A 22,787-nucleotide genomic window follows, 5' to 3' on the forward strand; every position below is an offset into this window, starting at 1 on the left:
TGAGTGGGAAAACATAGTTATATTTGTAAATGAAATTCTTCTGGAAGGACACATACACCCCCGGAATCTCCAGAGAGAACTGGATGACCCAGAGTAGGAGAGAGAATTGTGTTTAATTGTTAAGAGATACAAAAAAAGCACAAAGAATAATACAATGAACACCTGTGTGTCCAACGCCCAACTTTAAAAACCATTCCTATACTGTTGTTGTTGTTTTTTTAAGATTTTATTTTTAAGTAATCTCTACACCCAGCGTGGGGCTCAAACTCACGAGCCTGCGATCAAGAGTCGCGTGCCCCACTGCCTGAGCCAGCCGGGCGCCCCCACCTTTCCTACTGTTGAATCTCTTTGTGCCCTCTCCAATCACACCCCACCCCACCCTTGGAGGGAACCATTATCCCACATTTGGAGTGTATCATTCCTACGCATTTCATACATTTACAACATTTTAAATAGTAAAGTGATTACATTCTTAATAAATATTTAAGTAGTAAATAGTTCGCGTATTTTAAAACTACACACATTCTTCTTCAGTTTGCTTTTTGCACTCAACGTTTTTGCTTTATTCATATCGATAGGCGCGACGCTAGTTAACTTCCATTGATGTACAATATGCCGCATCCAGAACATCGTACAGTACATTCGATATTGACGGGTAATTTGTCCAGATGGCCACAAAACGATCTCTCTTTCCGGGAAACACGGACACTCCTGTCCTTGAGAGGCAGGGTCTATGGTCCCTTCCCCTTGAATCTGGGCAGCAGCGAAGCAACGTGACTTCCCGTGCTAGCTTAGAACAGGCAGTACGGTCTTCCCTAGCTCTCCTGAGCAGCGCGCTGTTGGAACCCAGCCACCGTGCTGTGAGGAAGCCCGGGCCGCGTGGAGAAGCCATATGTAGGCACCCTGGCTGATAGCCCAAGCTGAGGTCTGAGCTAAGTGCCAGTATCGGTTAACCACCAAACGACTGGGAAAGCTTTCAAGAGGACACTGGCCCCAGCCCGTATCTTACTGCAACCACACAAGAGCCCCCAAGTGACACAGTCTAACTGAGCCCAGTCCATCCCCAGAGCCATGAGAGGTAATAATTATTGATCTAAGCCGGTAAGTTTTGAGGTGATTCATTGTGCATTAGATAATTGGAACAACTAGGCCCCGTTGTGTCCATTCTCCAGTTGAGGGATATCCGGATTGCTTCCAAGTTAATGCTATTACAAACAGTGATCCTATGAACGCTCTCATACGTGTCTCTGTATGTATGTGAAGTTTCTCCAGAATGGTAATGGCCAGGTGGGGGAGTATCACATCTTCAATTATACTACAACCTACCAAATTATCTTCCAAAATGGTTGATACCAACTGACACTCCCAAAGCAGTGTACCATACTCCCATCGCTCCAACACTGGGGACTTTAAATGTTTTGCCAATCTCCTGGGCACAAAACAGTCTTATTGTATATGTCTTTTTGTACTTTTGAATTTTTTACTGTTTGCATGAATCGATCCCAAATAAACATTGAAACGTAGGCTAATACATTCTTGCTTTCCTATTTTGAATATGCTTTACATATTGGGGTTCCATATTAAGATTGCATTTTTTAGAAAAGGAGGTGTTGCTCCAGTCGCGATGAGGACACCTCATGCCTAGATCTGGGTTTTGATTCTTAGTTACCATTTTAATAAAATAAGCTGGGGCTCTTGGAGAAATGGCGGACTCTAGGACCAGGGCAGGGAGTATACAAGATGACCTCAGAGTATCTGCGGTGCCCGAAAGTACGGAATACTAAAAATAAAAACACAAAAACACTCACCACCCAATAATGGAAGTCGGTCAAAGGACCCAGGAGCCAACTGCAAAAGTCCCCAAATGCCAGAGCTAAGTAATATGAACAAAACAAATCAAGTAGTATTGGATTATATAACCCAAAATATAAAATACCCACGAGTTCATACTGACGAAAATAAAATGATTGAATAAGTTAACAGAGAAAAGAGACACAATTCCCTTGCAGAAGAATTCCCAGATTTACTTATAATTTATGTCAGTACTTTGCCCTCAAGCAGGTGAAACGTAAGCCCCGTGCTCCTTGGGTGTGGGCTGGGCGGAGTGACTGACTTCCTCTCAAAGAGTTCAGTATGGAACAGGAGAGGAACTTGACAGTGGAGAAATCTGGCAAACGGTAGGTAATCAAGCCAGGTGGTCAAGGTTAGTATCAATGGTGATCCATCCCGTGGACAGTATGTACCCTAGACATGATGGGATAAAATGCCACTTCACCTCTGAGCGCTTCCTCTGAAAAACACATAACCCTGGTCTAATAATGAGAAAGACAAATCCCAACTGAGGGACAATCTCTAATAGACCTGCCCAGTATTCTTCAAAACTGTCAAGGTCATCAAAGACTGCCACAACCAAGAGGGGCCTAAGGAGGCCTGACAAGTTGCTATGTGTCTACACAAATGTTGGACAACACGAATGTAACGGGGGCTCCTGGAACAGAAAAGGCTAAACTAAGGAAGAGACTAAGGAAATCTGAATAACTATGGGCTGTAATATATCAATATTGGTTCATTCGTTATAACGAATGAACCACACTACTGTAAAATGCTAGTAATAGGGAAAACTGGGTGTGGGGTAGGCGGGAGCTTTGTCCTGAGTGTACGACTCAATTTTCCTGTAGGTCTAAAACTGTTCTTCAAAATGAAGTCTGTTCTAAAAAAATAAAATCTTAAAACACAAATGTAAAAAGGTGAGGCTCCTGGTCCTGACATCAAACCCAGTCATACCACTTGCCAGCTGGGTCAGGCTATGCCTTTTTGGTGAAGTCTGCAGAGGGCCCCGAGTTCACAAAGCAGGTCAAGTTCAGTGTAGGGGATCATCAGGCCTTCAAAGGCAGGTGCATAGAAGCAGCACTCACCAAACTAAGTCAGCTCAGATCCCCAAAGGAGGGAAAAGAGGTATCGAGGTCACAGCCCAATGCCCGGCCCATGCGGGTGGCACCAGGCTGAGACACGGGAGGGAGGGGCAGTGGGGCTGCCTGCCACAGGCACCCGAAGTTCCCATCTTGCTTTTGCGTCTCCTGGTGGGAGATACCAAAGGAAGTGACCTCATCCCACAACCACCAGCCAAACAGAAGCATCCCCCCGGGGTTGGCTCAGGTCTGGCTCTGTGATTTACCATGAGCCTAGGCCCACTGTACCTCCAGCTCACATCTATTCATGGGATGAGAATAGGAAGTCCCTGACCTTCATGATGCTGCCCTTTCCCTGAGGACTCGGTGAGTCTGTCAACTTCGCAGAGCACTTAGTATTTCCTGGCACAAAGGTGTGGTCAGTCTTAGCTCTCAGCATTCCCCGACCTGCTTTGTCTGGGGGTCTCCAGCTAGAAGAGTCCAACGGCTCTGAAGTCCTTTTAGGAATGCGGCACCAAGTGCATTGCCCCAATATCGGTATTTGCACTGAAGTGATATAATTGGAATTCTGAACTGATCCCACATGCGGCAAGGTTATCTATCCATTGAAGCACTGCTTGTAATAGCAAGAGACTGGAAGCAACCTGAATTCCCTTCCAGAAAGGGCTGGTTAAGTAAATATACATGTGTGCTTATATACATGTTACTATATCTTCCTCTGCCCGTATGCCAATAGGAGTGTGTGTGTGTGTGTGTGTGTGTGTGCATGCAAAGTACATATACCATAAACACATCTCTGGAAGGATTCCTCAAAATATTGGGGATACTGGTGGCCTCTGGAACCGGGGGGCTAGGAGACTCAGGAAGGAACTCTTCACCCTAAAGCCTTTTGTATCTTTTGCATTTTGAACCATGTGAATATATTATACTCAAAAATATTTAAATACAACCAGAGGAAAAACAGCACACTGCTGTGGGTCACAGATGTGGGGGTTGGTGTGGGGGCATCGCCAAAATCAAATGGCAGGGACTCTGTGGCTCTGGAGCAGCTGGGAGCCATGGGTGTCTGGTCCGGTCCAGCCAGCAGACGGCAGCGGGATGGGGTGTGCGGCATCCCGAAGCTGCAAATGCTTCCTATGGCAAGTTGATGTGGTGGGGGGCACGCGTACACGGAGATAACTCTAGAAAATCCAAAACCACTAACCTAGGACCCCACAGTCATCTTTCGGAAAGGTCCTTGTTTCCAACCCGCAATCAAGACAACACAGTGTAGGGGTCAAGGGGCGAGACTCCCGGTCAGCGGGGGGAGACCCTGGGCATTATACTCCCCTCTGGGCATCCTTAAAGTATGCAACAGAGATACGACTTCCCTCACGCAGGGGAGCCTTTCATGGTCAAGTGCGCTATTCATGTTTTTACATCATTACACATCAAGAAGTTACCCCGGTGCTCTTAAATTTAGTAACCGGAAGCCTTCCTACTAACCCTGGCAGTTGCTAAAATGAATGACTGGGGAAACAAATCCAAGAGTCGAAGAACAGCAAGGAAAGTGCGGAGGCGTGTGAGCCCCTCCTTGTGGCCCCACCAGCACGAAGGGGCGGCCTCCGGAATCACCTCTGTCCACATCTGCTACCCTCCTGACGTCCGACCTCAAGCAGTGCCCCGTGGGCCTCGCCTGGGCCCTACCACCGGCCCTCACACCGAAGCCCAGCCCTGCACACCCCAGGCCCCGTGCTTGGCCCGCTGTCCGACACACAGCAGCCCCCTCGACGTGACACAAATAAACAGACCATCGGCTCAGGAAGATGACACAGGTCTGGGGACGGAAGGTTGTGACAGTTATACAACAACGGGAATGTACTTAATGCCACTGGACGGGGCCCATACAGATGGTTAAAATGGTCAATCCTATGCTATGTATATTTTACCACAGTAAAAAAGATGGATGAAGTCTCACCTCATCCTCACCTGCTCTTAGGTCTCCCAAGCCGCAGCCCACTCCTTGCTAATCACATCAGTTCTGTTCTCTACATGAGAAAAGGGCCCCCAATTCCCTTCTGGGCCCTCTCCTGTCTCTATGCTCCTTTCCGGCTGGTGTCGCCAGGCCCTCAGCTTTGAACACACAGTCCCCTGAGTGCTCCCCGAAGCTGCTGGTCTCCAGCCCAGGTGCCCCACCCTCCGAGTCCCAGCAGCCCAGTGCACTCCTGTCCCCGGCTCCTCCCTCCCCAAACTCTTAGTGTCCACAAACAGCACCTCCAGCTAGACGCTCCCGTCTCTCCTCTAGGTGATCCCTGCCCCCTGCGCCCCAACTTCCCATCCATCTGCGCTGCCCGCGGCTCCTCTGAAGCCCATCCGCCTCCCTCCTCCCCACATTTCACCCCACGCCACCTTCCTTTCTTGTCCTGGCTTCTGCACGACTGCCTCCCTGCTCCGTGGGGGGTGTGTGCACGGGAGTCCCCAGCTGTGGGGAGGGCAGGGGTATTGCCCTCCCCACAACTTATCCCCCCACAGGGGCAAAGCCATCTTCATAAAAGGCAACTCAGACCATCACCCGCCAGCTTTAAACCCTCCCACACTTCTCGGGGCTTATGGAAGATGTCCGAATTCCTCACCTCGGGTCACAAGGCCCCAGGTCATCTGGTCCCTGCCCACTTGCCCCAACCGGTGCTCTGTGGCAGGCCCCTCGCTCCCTGGCCAGCCCCCTCAGCCTTCGTGTTCCTTGCTCCTCCTACCGCAGACACTTTGCCCTGGCTGTGTCCCCTGCCTGGACCCTCTCTCCTCCTGCACCTCACACAGCCGCTTCTGATCATTCCCAGCTCAGCCCTTACCTCACCTCCCCTGAAAGGCCTTCTTTACCCCCAACATCGGGAAAGGCCCTGGCCACTTCTGCTCCTCCCTCCCATTCTTCCAACAGCTTGATCCCTCTACCGCCATCTCCCTGGCCAGAGAGGTAAGCCACACAGGCAGGGGCTGGTCTGCCTTGCTGCCGATGGACCCCCAGCTCCTAGGACAGGCCCGGCACAGGGTAGCGGCCGTGCAGCAGTGAACAGATGTATGATCAGATCAACGGGAACCCCACTGCCTCACAAGGGATCGTGCAGTTTGGAAAGCCACCAACAGGCAGAGTGGCAGTAACAGGTGAACTATACAGAGGGCAAGGACAGTGACAGAACCACTACAGCTGGGTGAGGGGAAGAGGAAGTCCAACTGAACGGTGAGTGTGACCATTACTCCTTTCAGCTGGGGGCCTGGAGCAAAGACATGGCCCACGTGGAGCCTTGACCTTCAGGGAGCTTGGCCTCCAGAGACAGAGCCCAACCCTTCGCTGGCACCCCCGCTTACATCGTGCTTTGTGTGAAAAACCACCCTGTGACTCACCCTGAAGGAGGGGAGGGAAACGGTTTGAAAGTCACAAAAATATATTAAAACAGCTGTTTTCTTCTCTCTCTCTCTCTCTCTCTCTCTCTCTCTCTCGGCACTGGCCTCCCTTCCCGGTGACCCTTGTCCATCACCCGCCACAGGCTTTCAGAGAAAAAGATGCCCAGGGCAGGAAAACAGAGGCGCCCCGCTGCAGCCCAGGGTCAGGGGAGGTCCCTCCAGCCTGGGCGTGAGGGCAGCTAACAGTCTCTACAGGCTCGACGCCACCGCCGACGAGGGGGCCGCTGGGAGACCGGAGGTGCAGGAGGGTCAGGCAGGACGCAGCACACAGTCGGGCCTTGCCACGGGGACAGAAAACAGAAGAGAAATGAACAGTGTGAAGAGAGGGAGAGACAGAGAAGTTAAAGGAGAGGGGAGAGGGGGCAGAAAGGGGAGGGGGCAGAGGGGCGAGGGGAAGTCGGGGCATCGGCACAGTGGGGGGATTCTGGGGGACTGGGGAGGCCAGGGAACTGGGGTGGAGGCAGCAGATGCTGCCAAGGGGCAGGCAGGGGAACGGAGGAGGGAACAGAGCACTTGGCTCTGGGAGAGGTAGAAAAGTGGGTCCTGCCAAGGCCACAGTCAGAGAGGAAAGAACAACGGACATGAGAAAGGAAAGTCCTAGAGCAGCAAGGCCAGGTCACAGCGACCATCTCAGACTCAGAACACTGGGGTGACTCCCCAGAAAGCTCGGCCGGCTTAAACGCCTGAGGGAGACAAGCAGTCATCCGGGAGCCAGCAGAAGGCTGGGCCAGCCTCACGGGGGCCTCTGCCGGAGCCAGGAGCCTGGAGAGGGGCCTGCGCCCCACCCAGAGGCTAGAAGGTCCTGCGGCCCAGTCTTTTGAACACGCTCACTGTGCCCGCATGGTCCATCTGGGCACCCAGGCCCTCGCTGGAGCTGCTCCCCCGGGGCCCCACCAGAGTCCTCTTAATGGTGACCTTGACCTCGGCCAAGGACTTACTCTTGGTGCTCGTGACCTGGCTGTCCTGGGCCTCGGGCACAAGGGCAGCCTTGCCCAGTCTCTGGATGATGCTGACTTTGGACAGGGACTCCGGCTTCCTCTCAAGCCCAGGGCGTGAGGAAAGGGCCAGGCGCCGCAGTGTCGGGGTGGCAGCCGTCGTGGCGGAGCTTGTGGCCTTGGCTTTGACAGTCAGTGCTGGCTGGGGACTGGGTTTGGCTGGGCCCCGGCCCAGCTTCTTCAGGACCCCAGCATACTGCAGGACAGAGCTGCTGCTGTCATTGTCGCTGTCCCAAGCCAGATCCTCGTCCATCTCTGGGGTGGCCCCCAGGCGGCTGAAGACTCCTGTGGGCTGCAGGGGTCAGAGACGGGACAAGTGAGTCATTTAGTCATTCAACACACGTGTGTGCAGAGCTGCCTCACTGTGCCTGGCCTCGCTGGGAGAAACACCCATCAGTGACACGGTGACACCCTAGCCAGTGGTGAGAGCCATGACAGGGGATATCCAGGGAGCTGGCAGAGCCCAAAGGAGACTCCTGACCTTGGCTGAAGTTCAGGAGCGACTCCCTGGACAAGGGACATCTGAGATGAGATCTGAAAGTTCTGGCAAGTAGGTCTAATAAAGATGGGAAGAGAGAGGGCAGGCCACACACAGAGAGAAGACTATTTGCAAAGGTCTGCAGGGGACCATGACTAAAGACCAATTTGGTCATTCACTCAACAGGTATATCTCCTGAGTCCCGACTGTCCCTGGCCCTGCCCTCAGGGGGCTCATAGTCCAGTGGGGGAGACAGAACCTGGCAGCGGAAATGACACAAACAACTCCCTAATTACAACACTGGTGCGTTCTCCGTTAGAGACGGGAGTGCTGGCGAGCGGGAGAGAGGGAGCCTCGCCTCCTCTGGGAGTTCAGGGGCGCCTTCTCCGAGGTGCTGATGTGTAAGCCAGGCCCTCAAGGATGAAGCGGGCGGAGAAAAGAACAAGGGCCAAGCCCCCAAGGCAGGAATAAGAACCGTAGGTATGGAGCACTCGCTCTGTGCTAAGCTCTTTACGTGGCTGCATCTTCAAGCCACCCCATCCCAAGTGTCATTATCATGCTCATGGTAAGATTCCAGGGGGTGAGAAAAAGGTCGGGTAAGCCCTGGTGAGCAAGGGACGGAGAGGCAGGAAACGCAGCTGGGGAGCTCCGGCGCAATTCATCGAAGGTGACATTTAAAGCGTGCCCACCACGCATCGGCTGCCCCCCAGCACCGTGTAGGTCTATCTCACTTAATCCTCACAACCGCCTGACAAGGTGGGTACTAGACAGATAAGGAAACTGAGGTACAAGGAGCTTAAGTGACACGGCCAAGGCCATGCAGCCAGGGAGCGGCAGAGCTGGATTCACGCCAGGCAGGGCTCAGGCCATGTGCTCCTAACCACACAGCGTCCCTGGGGCCTGCAGGCCAAGGCAAGAGGGCAGCATTCATCCTGACCACAGGGCGAAGCATCTGACGGGGGGCAGGAGGCCTGTCCTGCGGGTGGGGGAGAGCAGGAGATGGGGGGAGGTGGCAGAGCAGGGAAGACAGATGGAGCCATCACTGGAGCCTGCGTGGAATGGGGGCACTGGGGCATCCCGGAGACAGGGGCTGGGAGAGGAGTCCCTTTAGGGCAAGATGCTGAGGCCAGTCTGGGATATGGAGGTGGAGTGGCCCGAGGGCGGCATGCAGGAGCTGGCCAGACCCCAGGAGAGAGGTCAAGGTGCAAAGAAGGGAACTGAGGCTGTTAAGGTAGGTGAGGCGGCTCGGGGAGTATGAGGGGTTAAATGAGGGATCAACACCCGCAAGAAAGACAAATTAGAGAACCTCAGGCGGTTTCCCCATTTCCAACTCACTTTACTCCCCGTCGTCGTGTCTGCCTTGGTCTCCGCGCCAAGACGGTCAAACACGGACGTTCTCTGGAGACCTGGGAGGGAAGTGAGCGCTCAGCAAGCACCTGCTAAGCCACGCATGGAGCCCAGGCCTGGCCGAGCACCGTGCATTGTGCAGACGAGCAAGGGGACCCACAGCTAGTCCAGGCCCAGGCAGCTCTGGTCCAGGCAGCCACAGACTCTATGTCTACACCCTGGCTAACACTGACCCACACGTCTCTGGCTGGTGCCAAATGTGGGAAGAATCCACTGAAATCTACCCTTGGGCTCCTCGAGACTATACAGGTTCAAAAAAATGTGTGTGTGAGGGAAGGGTTCTTAATCCCTACTTGTTCCCTTCACTCTTTTTGGGGTCATGGGCCTCTGAGAGCCTGCTGACTGGTGATAAGCCCTCTCCCTAAATCCCAACCTATATAGCCACTGCAAGAATGTTTACTAAATCATGATCTATAAATATGACGCAAATATTAAATGACCATTAAAAAGAATGAAAGTATGGGGCGCCTGGGTGGCTCCGTCAGCGAAGCGTCTGCCTTTGGCTCAGGTCATGATCCCAGGGTCCTGGGATGGAGTCCTGCATTAGGCTCCCTGCTCAGCAGGCAGTCTGCTTCTCCCTCTGCCCCTCCCCTGCCCCTCCCCTCTCTCACTCTCTAATAAATAAATAAAATCTTTAAAATAAATACATAATAAAAAATAAAAAGAGCGAAAGCAGATCCACATGTACCCAGGTGAAAAGACCTCAATACAAAAGTTCTAGAATGGGTTGCCTGAATGGCTCAGCTAGTTAAGCATCTGCCTTTGGTTCAGGTCATGATCCCAGGGTAGTGGGATTAGGCCTGGCATGGGGCTCCCTGTTCGTTGGGGAGTCTGCTTCTGACCTCTCCCCGCACCCCCACGCCCCGCTCATGCTCTCTCTCCCCCTCAAAGAAAAAAAATCTTAAAAAAAAAAAGTTCTAGAACAATGCCTACAGGATGATGCTATTTGTGATTTAAAAAAAACATGTACAAATGTACAAATACACGCGTGCAAGCTCACAGATGCTGGTCTGGGTAGGTTAACGATGGCATGGGATATGGGAGGGAGGGGACAGAGTCAGTTGGTACTGTATATTCTTCTGCACCATATGAATGTTTTTCCATGAGGACACATACAATATTCTAAAGGAACACTGTGGGGAGGACCTTCTCTGTACCGCAGCTACGGACTGAACCTCAACCAGGCTCCTCTGGTTCATATGACGGTTCCCATGCTTTGGGCACCTGCCCTCAGCCACGCACGGTCCCCTCTTCACAGACAGGCAATCATGGAGTCCAAGCCCCCACCCCTTGGGGAAGAGGTGCCAGCCGAGGCACGAAGGAACTCTGCTACACTAACTGCAGGACGACAGGGTGGTGGTCGTGACACGTCCTCCTCCTCTATGGCCACGATCACCGTTCCCTTGGTCCAAGGTCCCCTGGATCTCACTAGAGCCTGCTTCTCGGCCAGTGCCTGCAGGGAGTGACCAACCCCACACCATGCAGCAAAAGGGAAATGCAGTCTCTACACCAAAGGGCGCCCCTGCCAGGCCGATACCTTTCGCCGCCTGCTGCTGCTCCAGGATCTTGCGGGTCCGGGGGGTGGTGCCTTTGGGCATGTTGATGATGTACTTCCCCTCCATCTCGGCAGTGACCCGGCGCCGCTTGGTGGGAACAGCCAGGCTCTCCTCCTCCCGGCGGGCCAGGGCTGCTGGGGAGGACGGGGCTAGTGAGCATCTTCTGGGATGGAATGTTCTGGGTTGGAGGCTAGACGCCCAGCGAAGGGCACAAATGTGCCCTTTATCTCCATGTTTTCAAATGACTGTAATCCTTATTTTCCCAACCACCACTGACTCTGAACCACCAAGAAATTCAGAGGGCTCGACACAACAGGGTTGTCCATGGCGCTCAGAATCCCCACGTGGTGGCAGGCCTCGCAAGGCTCCCTGTGGCTCTGTCCCTGCCCCCAGGAGGCTGACCTCCCAGCCCAGCCAGAATCCCCTCAAAAGGGGGAAACTGCTGGGTGATGGAAAGGTTCAAGAGCTCTAGCAAGGTAGCGGTTTCACAGGTTCTAATCATTTTTTAAGTTAATCAAGCTGTATACTTACAATTTGTGCATTCTTCATAAGTAAATTATACCTCAATTAGATTGGGAAAAAAAAAAAAAAGAATCTCCTCAACACATTTGAGCCGGTCACTCCCAGGCTCACCGTCTTTTCAATACTTCAGAAATGAATTTTAACTTTCTTACTCATGACACACAAATCAAAAAGGCCAGAGACGGGGAGGAGGCGCTTCTCAACACACACAGCATAAAGGAAGCACGGGCGGCGGGGCTGGCCAGGGCACAATGGGGCTGGCCATGAGAAGAGCCAAGCCCCCTCCCTGGGTCTCGGTTTCCACCTGTGCCAAGATCTTTGCTGTGGGGGTGGGTCCAACAAAGGCAGGACAGTGGAGCAGACAGCAGGAGGGCTTGGAAGCCCAAAGGCCGGAGTCCTATTCCCAGCTTTCAAGCTGAGACCTGGAAGAGGAACAGAGGCCAAGCACAGAAAAGTCTTTGGAGGAAGAGTGTGTTGGAAGAAGGGGACATCAGGGCAAAGGCCCACAACAGGAAGGAGCCTGGAAGGGACCCGAGGGAGGGAGTGAGAGGAAGAGCTACAGGAGATGGATTCACATTATACAGAACCTATAAGGCCACGTGGGAAGATGTCTTTATTACTGGGACCATGGGCAGCTCTGGAGAATTCTAGCCCAGGGTGAGAGGATCAGGTCAAGGGTCTGGAAGGATCCTCCTGGCTGCTGAGAGGAAATGGTAGCTTCCTGACCTCTGACCCCTGCATCAAGCCCAGGGCCTGACCCCAGTCTGGGCCTTGGTGAGCATCTGTGAAGAGACAGAGCCACCTACAGTCCGCAGCACTGTACTGGACACTTAGGACTTTGTTAAGAGGGCAATGTCAATGTTAAGTGTTCTTTCCACAATAAAAATTTTTAAAAAATCTAAAACGACTGAACCGACCACTGAGAACCGCAGCGCACCTGCACCGTTAGGTGCACTGTCTCACGGGCTTCCCGCTGTCCCCGTTCTACATACTGGGAAAGCAAGGCCCACAGAGGTGCAGGGGCTTGACCCAGACTGAACACTTTGGACACCCTGTGGTCTTTAAAGCACCTTGCGACACTGGGAACGTGACCTCCGAATAGCATCTGCCAATCCACCTTCACCCCCGCTCCTCCTGCCATCCGCCCAAGTCCCCTCACCGGCAGCCTTGGCACTCTTCGCTGCCATCTTGTTGGACACGGTGACCGAGATCTTGGAGGTGCTGGTGTCCGGCCGCCTGGGGGGAGTGCCGGGTGGGGAGTCGCGGTTCAGGCTGTTGGCGATCATTCGAGAGGCAGCTGCGGGGAGGAAAGGGGAAAGTCCAGTCATGCCGAGGGCCCGGGGATGGAGGCCAGGACGGAGAAGGCAAGCCTTGGGACTGAATGGGGAAGGGGCAGCTGGAGTCACGCTGTGGCTGCACAGCCATGATGGGGGTGCTTGGGGGTGGGCCAGTCTAACCAGGAGCTAGCCCACCCCTCGCTGCGTGGGGACCTTTCCTGAGACCCTAGACCAACCTGGTTCCTGTCACACCTCACCAAGTCTCCCAGCTCCACTTTGGCCAAGCTGGTCTGGATATCTTCCCCCCAGCAAGCACACACCTCTTCAGAGCACATGCTATTCCCTCGGCCTGGCATGCAGTTCCCCGAGTACCAACCAGCTTGCTCTGGCTCTGCACTCAGGTCTCCTCTCTCCTCCTCAGAGACAGCTTCCCAGGCCACTCCGCCAACCTCCACCAGCCTGACCCTGCGCTAGGCTTGCTTTGGCTTGACACTGAATGACACAGATTTGTCTACTGGTGGGCTTTCCCGTGAGTATGCGGGCCCCACCAGGAGACAACGCCTGTTTATTTCTGTATCCCCAGTGGTTGTAACAGTTCCTGGCACTTCACATCTACTGGAAAAGATGAACACTCTCACAGAAAATCCCAACGTCCCTACCAGAGAACAGGATGTACTGCAAACCAATTTTATAGGTGAGGAAGTGGGGACTCTGGGAGGTGGTCCCTCCGCCAGGCCCCTGAGCAATGGTGAGTCCAGCTCCAGGGGGGCTGTGGGAATACATATGGTGACCTCACTCTGGGGATGAGGGACAGGAGTGGGGGCTGTCTCTGGCCGCCCTGGAGCAGAAGGAAGGATCGCAGGGCACCAGGGGGGAGCTACAGCATGCACATGGGAGGGCCAGCCCCAGCATGGGAAGGACACAGGTTTTGCCTCCAGGGCAGGGCAGATGGTTCTAGGGCCCGGGTTTCAAAAGCTCTTGGAGAAGAGCTTCATGCTGCCCTGGCTCCCTCCACAGTCCTGGTGATCCCCACCCCCACCCCCCACCCCTTTCAGATTTTGGTATTCCATCCTACCCACTCCCAAAAGCCTTCCCTTTTTCTGCTATGTGCTCTCTCTCAAAACCTGCTGAAATCCAACATACTGACCCTCGATGTGTTACTACAATTTTATCTTGCTTGGTTGGTTTTTGAAATTATAGCGATAGCATACAGAAAAAAAAAGATCAAACCCACACAGGCCACTTAACAAAAAGTCAACTCCCACATACCCATCACCCAGGTCAAGAATTGGAGCCTTCCTGGCACCCGGAAGTCCGGGAATTGGCCCTTCCCAATCAGACCACCTCCTTCCCCCAACCAGGAAAAAATGGTTGGTTTTCAGCTCTGCTCACTCCCCTGGTAATGACCGGCATATATCCTTGCACAATTTTCCCAAGACTCTTCTTCAGACAGCTCCGAAGCCGGAGAGGAGTGGCTTTCTGGTGAGCTATGCAGAATCTGTCCTGGGACGACTGGGATGTTCTGCTATAGAAAGTAAGCAGTTGAGAGGCCCTGGCCGCCAGAGGGAAACGTCTTGCTTGAAAGGGGTAAGGGATATGATGTTTCATCATGACAGGTAAGCGCCGTTTGGGTAGAAAAGAAACAACTGTCTTTGCCCTAATGAATCCAAGCTGTAGTCAGATGTCAGACACACACAGATATAGACACACATATTCAAAAGCGTATATTATAAAGCATATCCAAGTGAGTGTACCAAGAACGCTGTTCTGGAACATTCTTCCCCACTTCCTTTTCCTCTTTGCCTGTTTCCCCTATTCCTCCCAATTGCCTATTTTCTCCACTAGTATTTTTGTTAGTTTTAATTTTTTACATTTGTTTTAAACGGAGGCATTCAAAAGGGTATAAAACATACGTACTATCTGACTTCAGTTATGTACACTTGACAGACTAGCAAAAAGGACTAACAAAAATAGATCATCTCTGCTGTGAGAAATCAGGGTAATGGGTGCCCTGGAGAGGGGGCGGTGACACTGGTCAGGTTTCTGTTTCTGGATTTGGACACTGCTGGCCACATGGCTGCTGTGCCTGTGGAAAGTGATTCAGCTGCACCTTCATGAGCGGGAAGCTTTCCTGTACGTAAGTTCAGGCAGACGTTGCAGAAAAGAACTCCAATTTGTTCAGCCTCCCTTTGTCCATGCCTTTGGGTGGGCACTGCCCACATCGACACTGGGCTCGGCCATGTGACGGGCTTTGGCCAATGAGACAAGAGCAAGTGTTACACAAGCAGAAGCTTAAGAGGTGCTTTGCACATTGGGGCCTGCCCTCTCATGCTCTCTGGGGAACCCTGCGATCGGCACTGGGTGGACGAGCCCAGGCTCGCCTGCTGGAAAACAAGCGACATGTGGCCCAGTCCCCTCTGTCAGCCCAGATGACATCAAGCCAACCACCAGACATGTGAGTGAGGCCATGCTAGATCACCCAGCCTCAACCGAGCTGATAGGTGACCACTGAGATCAGCTGAGCTGGCCCAGAGAACTGACCGGCCAGGTCATAAAATCATGAGAAATAAAAGTCAGTGCTTTAAATCAGCTTGGCCCTTGTTAAGCAGCAAAGGCTAATACACATATTAGATTTTTAAAGTTTATTTTTGGGGGGATGCCTGGGTGGCTTAGTCGGTAAAGCCTCTGCCTTCAGCTCAGGTCATGATCCCAGGGTCCTGGGATCGAGTGCCGTGTTGGGCTCCCTGCTCGGCGGGGTGTCTGCTTCTCCCCCTGCCCTGCTGATCCCCCTGCTTGTGCTCTCTCTCTCTCCCTCTCTCTCTGACAAATAAATAATAAATAAAGTCTTTAAAAAGACAAGCAGGGGGAGCAGCAGGCAGAGGGAGAAGAAGCAGACTCCCCGCCAAGCAGGTAGCCCAACACGGCACTCGATCCCATGACCTGAGCCGAAAGCAGACGCTTCAGCGACTGAGCCACCCAGGCATCCCATAAAGTTTATTTTTCTTAAAAAAGGTATCACACTGCTGAAAAAAAAACCAAACATATAAATATAGTCTGTTCTCACCATTCACGGATTCCCTATTTGCAGATTCGCCTCTTCACTAAAACTGATTCATAATCCCACAACCAATACTTGCGGTGCTTTCATGGTCATTCAAGCACTGAACAGTGAAAAACCTGAGTCACCCGACACGTGCTCGCCCCCTGAAGTCAAGCAAGGGGACGCTCCGCCTTCTTGTGTCAGTTCTCACACATTAAACAAGTAGCCTTCTCGCAGTCTATTTCGAGCCATGTTTTTACATTTTTGTGCTTTTTGTTAGTGATTTTGATGTTTACAATGGCCCCCAAGTACAGTGATGAAGTGCTTTCTAGGATTCCCAAGTGACGTGCCTTACGGAGAAAATGTATGATGATTCGCTTCCTCCAGGCACGAGTCATAGTGCTGCTCGCCCAGAGCTTGATGTTAACGCATCCACAACATGTAACAAATGAAATGTCTTTAAAAATAGAAACACGCATAAGGTAAGGTCTGTACTGATCGGTGGGCAAAAATGTTGTAACCAGAGGCTCGCAGGAACCTAACCTTGTGTTTCCTCTAGGAGCAGCGATCATGTACTCACTAGCTCTGTGTTCGCAGTGACTTAACAGAACGGCCACTAGTGAAAATCGGTGGCTGAGAGAACCTCAGATGGCTTTGTTTCACCCCTGCAGGCTCCCGGTGTGACCTCCTGACAGCTAAACTACATGAATAAAGGGAAGGAACTCTAGGTAGGTGAGACTCACCGCTAGAGGCGCCTCGGCGAATCTCGCCTGGGAGGGGGCTGGGGCTGCAGGGCACTGACTCAGTGGCAGCTTTGCACATGTCCTATAAAAAAAAAAAACAAAAAAAACAGGTGTCTGGGTTACCACAGGGACCAGGGCACGAGGTGGGGAATAGAAATCTGAGCAACACTGGGGGAGATCAGAGCCTGAGCTGCTAGAGAAGAGACTTCAGACCATTTCACTCCTGGTGTAGTTAGAGGGAGCGTGCTAACGTTCGTTTCTTAGCTTTGACAAACGTACCGCGGCTACATGCGGTGCTAACATTAGGGGAAGCAGGGTGAAGGAGATACTGACACTTTCTCTACTGTTGTCAGAACTTTCCCTAAAATTGTTCCCGAATTTAAAAGTTTAAAGGGAAAAAAAGCTTTGCTCAGTGACCTTCTCTGCGATGACTCAGGGAACGGCCCTGACTTGAGACAGCCCTCATTGCGGGGTCCTGGCTGGAGGATGAAGGCCTGGTGAGGGCCTGTCCTTAGGTGGGGGAAGCAGCCAGCGTTTGGTGAAGTGGAGCGTCTGAGAGCACAGCTCTGAGGCAAGCTTCCTTCTCAGTCGAGTGGAGTGAGCAATAAATCAGTTAGCGTATATAAAGGACGGAGACAGGACCTGGCAGGCTATGGTAAGCCTTGGTAAGTGTCAGCTATCAAGATTCAGTGAGCTCTTCATTCCGGGTCTGGCGCTCGGTGCCTCATACGCTATCTGGTAGGTGGCCACAGCTCCCCTACACAGCAGTGGAGTATGAAAAGCCTGTTTCAGAGAGACTCGGGGAGCTAAAGATCACTCGTCTAAGGTCACTGTAAGTGGAGGGGCCAAGAATGGAATAACCATGTTGTTGGCCAAGTTACCGACTGAGTCCCACAGGGGGAGCTCCTGTCCTGGGGACAGAGAAGAGTCCTGCTACTGATGATTATCACCAGGTAGATGAGAACCAGTAATGATAACAGAAAGCCTTTACTGAGGCCCCACTATTTACACTGTACTGGGGCTTTATTTCACTTAATACTTAACAACCATCTTGCAAGATAGGACTGCCTGTCTGCATTCTACCAATGGAGAAAGAAAGGCTCCGAGAGGTTAGGCAACATGCCCAATGTCACAACCAGCCTTGGAACTCAGGTCTGCCTGCTTTTGCTTCCAAGCCTCCCGCTGGCTCTGCTACCACCCCTCCACCGCACCCTAAACCCAGGGACCAAGGGGCTGGGCAGCGCACCCACCTGGCGGTGCACCACCTTGGCATGCTTGAGGATGGCGATGATGTCGCCCACCACAGTCACGCCCAGCTCGTTCATGATCTCTTTGTTGAGATCCAGCAGCATGCTCTTCTGGATCCTGCAGAGGAGGGTCAGCAGTGAGGCAACAAGTGGGCCGGGACGGATGGGCCAGCCAGCTCCCGTCTCCCCCCACCTCTCCCCTCCTCTCTCCAAGTGCTGCTCTGTCCCCTCGGCCCCCTTACCTATTATCCACAAACATCACGGCGTAATTGACAGCAGGCCCCGGAGGAATGCCGGCTTCCTTAAAGAACTGGATCCACTCGGAAGTGGCTGGGGGGTGGACAGGGCTCATTATTCCCATTATTCTCTCCAGAGAAGAGCAGCCGCAAAACCACAAGAGCAGCAGCTCCCACAAATTAAATGCTCACCGCATACCAGGCCCTGGCTGAGCGCTTCACACGGACGGTAGAACTCAGCCTGCCCAACAACCCTGCAAGGAGCTCAGCAGCCTTAGGACTCCCTCACTCTGCCAACGAGGAGTCTGAGGCAGGGACAGGTCGGGCAACTGGCCTCAGGCCGCACTGCTAACATGAAGCCCGTGTGCTTCCGTGCAGCCCTTCTGCTCACAGCCCTGCCCTGTCCTGGGCTGCGAGCCACCGCCATCATCCCCTCACGTGGCCAATGCCCGAGTTCAGGGAGCTTGGGACCCTGGGTTCTCTGCCCTGGTCCCCATCAGCAGACCCAGCTCCTGAGGGTGACAGGATCCACAAGTGAACAGAGAGAAGGGACACAGGGCCGGCCTGTGGGCATCAGCAAGCCCTCTCCTCACCACAGAAGCAGGAAGCACAGGCTTTGGCACCTGGGTTTGAATTCTGACTCTGCCACCTCCTGGCTAAGGGTCAATGGGAAGTTAACGTTTGGTGTGTGCTTCCTCCTCTGTAAATTTAGGCTAATACACTCAGTAAGGATTTACTGAGTACTTGGCACAGGCCAGGTCCCATTCTAGGCACCGGGGATTCCACGGCACAAGACAAAGTCCCTGACCTCATCGGGCTCACATTCTAGTGATAATGCCCACATCCTTGGATCACTGCGCAGACTTGGTGAGAGAGGTCCCATAAAGGACTTTAAGTGACACCTGGCTCAGGGGACAACCTCAACTCATAGCAGCTGCTACTATTCTTACTCTGTCACCACTACCAAGGCCAAGGCCAAGACCAGGGACGTACCCACCCATGAAGCTTTATTGTTTCTAAACTTCTCTGTTGGCCTCTTAGGTATGACCTTCAAACTGACCTTGGTCTGGCTAATGGGTGTTAGATAAGATCACTAATTCTAAGAACTTTCTTTTCACATTTTAACATCTCTGAAACCAAGAGCCATCCCACAATCAATGGTGTGCCCTGGTTTCAATGGCAAAACTTTTTTCTTTCTCATCGTATGTAGCACTACACCCAGCAGTCAAAACGAGAAATTTGCTACTGCTATGCCCATTTTGCTTGCAACACCGCTGAGGCTCACAGCGGAGAAAGAGACTCTGGTCTAGGTGACTTCAGGGCTCGGGCGCAGGCCCAGGCCCACCCCTCTGCCCATAGGCCCGTCTCCCCAGGATTGAGGCAGGTGAGGCTCTCATGCCCTTAGGACTTCTGCCACCAGCCCAGAGGACAGGGGGCCTTCTTCTGCCTTACACAGGCACTATCCATCTGCCCAGGCATGGGGCCCTGGGTTCTATCAGCCCAAAGCAGGCAACTTCATCTATTAAAAAAAAAACCACATAATGATTCCACTTATATGAAAAAAAACCACATAATGATTCCACTTATATGAAATGTCCAGAACAGGTAAACATCTATAGAAATCTACGAGACAGAAAGCAGATTAGTGGTTGCCAGGGGCCAGCAGGGAAAAGAGGATGACTATCAGTTAATGGGTATGGGGGCTTCGGGGGGAGTGATGAAAAGGTTTTGAAACTGATTGAGCTGCTGATTGCAGAACTCTGAACACAGAATATAAACACCATTGAATTGTATACTTTAAATAGGGGACTTTTATAAAATGTGAACCGTATCTCAATTACACTGTCATTAAGAAGGGAAAAGGGGCCACATCGTTTGGGGGTGGCTAGCTGCCTAAAGCAAAGTCAAGGAACTGCAAATGTCCCCACATCGGGCCCTTGCCATCTTTTCATGTCCTACTGAAGAGGAAAATATGCTGCCGAGTAAACAGTCAGGAAATATGCTGCCAAGTAAACCCCCACTCCAGAAAGCGTTAAGAGGGAGCCACACAGTCCATGTGTGTCATGGACTCAGTGACATAAGGCTTGCCACACACAGCAGGAGACACGCACTGGAATATTCCCAGTGGCTCATCTGTAGCAGCCCCAACCCAGAAGCAATGCAGGATCCACGGACAGAAGCAGAGAAACCAACGGCGGTCACTCACGCAGTAAACGCTAGACAGCAGCCCAGGGGAAGAACTGCAGCCGCGCACAGCAACGGAGACAACTCCCGGCCGTGGTGTGGAGCAACTGAAGCCTCACCCAGATCAAGAAATAAAACATTTCCAATGTCCCAGAAGCCCCCCCTTCCCCAACCACATTCCCTACGCAGTGATGTCTCTCCAGTTCTCCAGGGCAACCATCACCTTCCAACAGCACGGATTGGTTTGGCCTGCTATGCTTTATAGAAATGGAAACATAAAGGGCGTAGTCGGGCCTTCGCTTTCTAATTGCTATTATGACCACACAAAGATGTTTTATGTACTTCTCTATACGTACAAAGCTCAAAAGATGTACAGCCACCCACTAACCTCTGTGCTCTGGCAATCCCAAAATGCAGAGCTTAAAGAAAATATAGTGATGAGGCTTGTGAGAATCCTAATGGCTAACATTGTCAGGAACCATGCCCAAGGTCTGATTGCAATAACCTCCTTAATCCTTACAACAGCCCAGGACGTAGGGACTGTTAGTATCTCCATTTTACAGGTGAGAAAACCGAGGCTCTGCTGGACTCCATATCACAAGTTCTTTAAGGTTAGACTCTGCTGTCAGGAGGCCAAGATACAGACAGAGTCGCTAGGCCCAGGGCAGGCCGGGGCCCCGCCTCCACGGTCCTCAGAGAACAGCTGTTCCTGCCAATGACCTGGCCCTCCCTCCCCCACCTCGTCTCCCCTCACCAAGGTCATACCTCAGAAAGGGCAGTGGGGAGGGGAAGCCCCGGGGAGAAGGCCACAGACTCACCCATAGTCACTGAGACCATCGTCTCCCCAGCTCTGGTGCTGCTCCCGGGAGCCTGGAAGAGAGAACAAGGGGAGAAGGCCCATGAGTTGCCGCAAGCCGTGAGTATTTGTCCCTCCCTCGCCGCCTGTCTGCCCGCCCGCCTGCTGCCCGCCTGTGCCTGCCGGCCAGAGGAGAGTGCCTGGGCTGGGGGCTCAGAGCCCAGGAATAGCCTGAACAGCTGGCAGGAAGTCAGCCTGGGACAGAGCTGCCACCACAACCATCACTGCTGCCTGGGACAAGGCCCAGGGATGGCAAATGTCTACAGCTCCATCCCTACACACCTCAAAAGTTTCTGGCTGGGATAAGAGAGTGAGAGGAGAGGAAAAAAAAGACACACACACCCCCCACTCAAGACTTTAACCATTAGTCATCCATTCACAAATTATTTACCGACAACCTACAACATGCGAGGCACTATTCTAGGAGCTAAAGATACTGAGGTGAACAAAAATACAGAGCATGTCTAGGAGGGGACAGGGGAAGGGGGACGAGAGAGTAAACAAGCCAAAACGGATCACGATACAGTGAGTCGGAAAGCCCTCGGTGTCATGCAGAACACAGGGAGGGCCTGGCAAGGGAGGGAGGGGTTGTGATTCAAAACAGGACAGGGGAGATTGCTCTAAAGCGACATTCAGAGACCCGAAGGAGGTGGAGGAGTGAGCCCTGTGGTTTTATAGAGGAAGAGTGTTCCAGGAGAAGGTACAGCAAGTCCAGTGTCCTGAGCCAGGAGCCCATCTCGCATGGGTGCAGGACTGCCCGGGGCCAGGGTGACTGCAGCGCAGTGAGTGAGGGGACGGGGTGGGGGGGTGGGGGGAGGCGAGCAGGAGGATCTAAGGGCAGAGAGGTGGGCCGCCATGTCACAAGGGGCTTCGGACAAGAAATGGAAAACCAACGTCTGCTTAGGTAAGACGAGCAGGTGCCAGAGAGCTGTTAAGGATATAGTAGCACCAATGGGGACTTTCCCCGTGAACATTACAGGGCGCCTGGGTGGCTCAGTCAGTGAAGCATCTGTCTTCAGCTCAGGTCATGATCCCAGGGCCGTGGGATCGAGCACCAAGTTGGGCTCCTGGCTCAGCAGGGAGTCGCTTTTCCCTGTCCCTCTGCTGCTTCCCCTGCTTGTGTTCTCTCACTCTCTCTGTCAAATAAATAAAATCTTACAAAAAACAAAAAAGAAAAAAGAAGGGAAACTAAAGGGAAGAACTTCCTTGCCTGATGATTTCGCTGCGATCTGCCTCCAGGACCACTCGGCCCACTCAGCCCTCCCACCCTTCTCTGGCCCTGCCCTCTCCTCCAAGCCGTCTGCCCTCTTCCTTCACTCTGCTCCCTTCTACCCACTCCAGCCCAATTCTTTTTCTTTTTTTTAAGATTTTATTTATTTGAGAGAGAGAGAGACAGCACGAGAGTGGGAGGAGGGGCAGAAGGACAAGCAGACTCCCCACTGAGCAAGGAGCCCAATGTGGGGCTCGATCCCAGGACCCTGACATCATGACCTGAGCCAAAGGCAGACGCTTAACCAACCAAGCCACCCAGGCGCCCTCCGGCCCCCAATTCTGATCCTTCTCCCTCACCCTTCCTCCAGTTGCTCCATAGGATACAAAAAACCCTTCTGCTCACTGCCACACACAATCTGTGGCCCTCCCTGCCCCCATTCTAATGGGACAACAGAGATGGTATGAGAGTAAAGACTCGGAAACCAGACTGCGGGGTTCAAATCTGGCTCTACCACATCCTAGCTGCGTGGCCTCACCGAGCTACTTCACCGCTTGGGCCTGGTGTCCCCACCTGGAAATCAGGACAGAACAGACGTTACTTCCCTCGGAGGACCGCTGGAATGCCAGATGAGTTTCTACGCTCGGAGCAGCTGAGGCAGTGCCTGTGTGCCCTAAGATTCTGGAAGA

General features: G+C 52.8%; 1 protein-coding gene across 5 annotated transcripts in view; it reads right to left on the reverse strand.

Moving 5' to 3' along the window:
• CUNH19orf47 (chromosome unknown C19orf47 homolog) overlaps positions 1-22,787 on the reverse strand; it is a 26,351-nt gene continuing 3,564 nt past the window's right edge. The window contains exons 3-10 of one of the 5 annotated variants that reach the window (XM_040633987.1): positions 20,851-20,902; positions 17,855-17,942; positions 17,616-17,730; positions 16,366-16,447; positions 12,465-12,602; positions 10,765-10,917; positions 9,156-9,226; positions 1-7,634 (exon numbers count right to left, since the gene is read on the reverse strand). In XM_040633987.1, coding sequence (XP_040489921.1) covers positions 7,140-7,634; positions 9,156-9,226; positions 10,765-10,917; positions 12,465-12,602; positions 16,366-16,447; positions 17,616-17,730; positions 17,855-17,942; positions 20,851-20,869 — 1,161 coding nt within the window. In that variant the 5' untranslated portion in view covers positions 20,870-20,902 and the 3' untranslated portion in view covers positions 1-7,139. Of the gene's footprint in view, positions 7,635-9,155; positions 9,227-10,764; positions 10,918-12,464; positions 12,603-16,365; positions 16,448-17,615; positions 17,731-17,854; positions 18,889-20,850; positions 20,903-22,787 lie in introns of those variants that run through there. The other 4 variants (XM_008688714.2, XM_040633988.1, XM_040633986.1 and 1 more) reach the window with 4 other exon arrangements.

This window comes from Ursus maritimus, unplaced genomic scaffold (assembly GCF_017311325.1).
Source record: "Ursus maritimus isolate PB19 unplaced genomic scaffold, ASM1731132v1 scaffold_19, whole genome shotgun sequence".
Taxonomy (NCBI): Eukaryota; Metazoa; Chordata; class Mammalia; order Carnivora; family Ursidae; genus Ursus; species Ursus maritimus.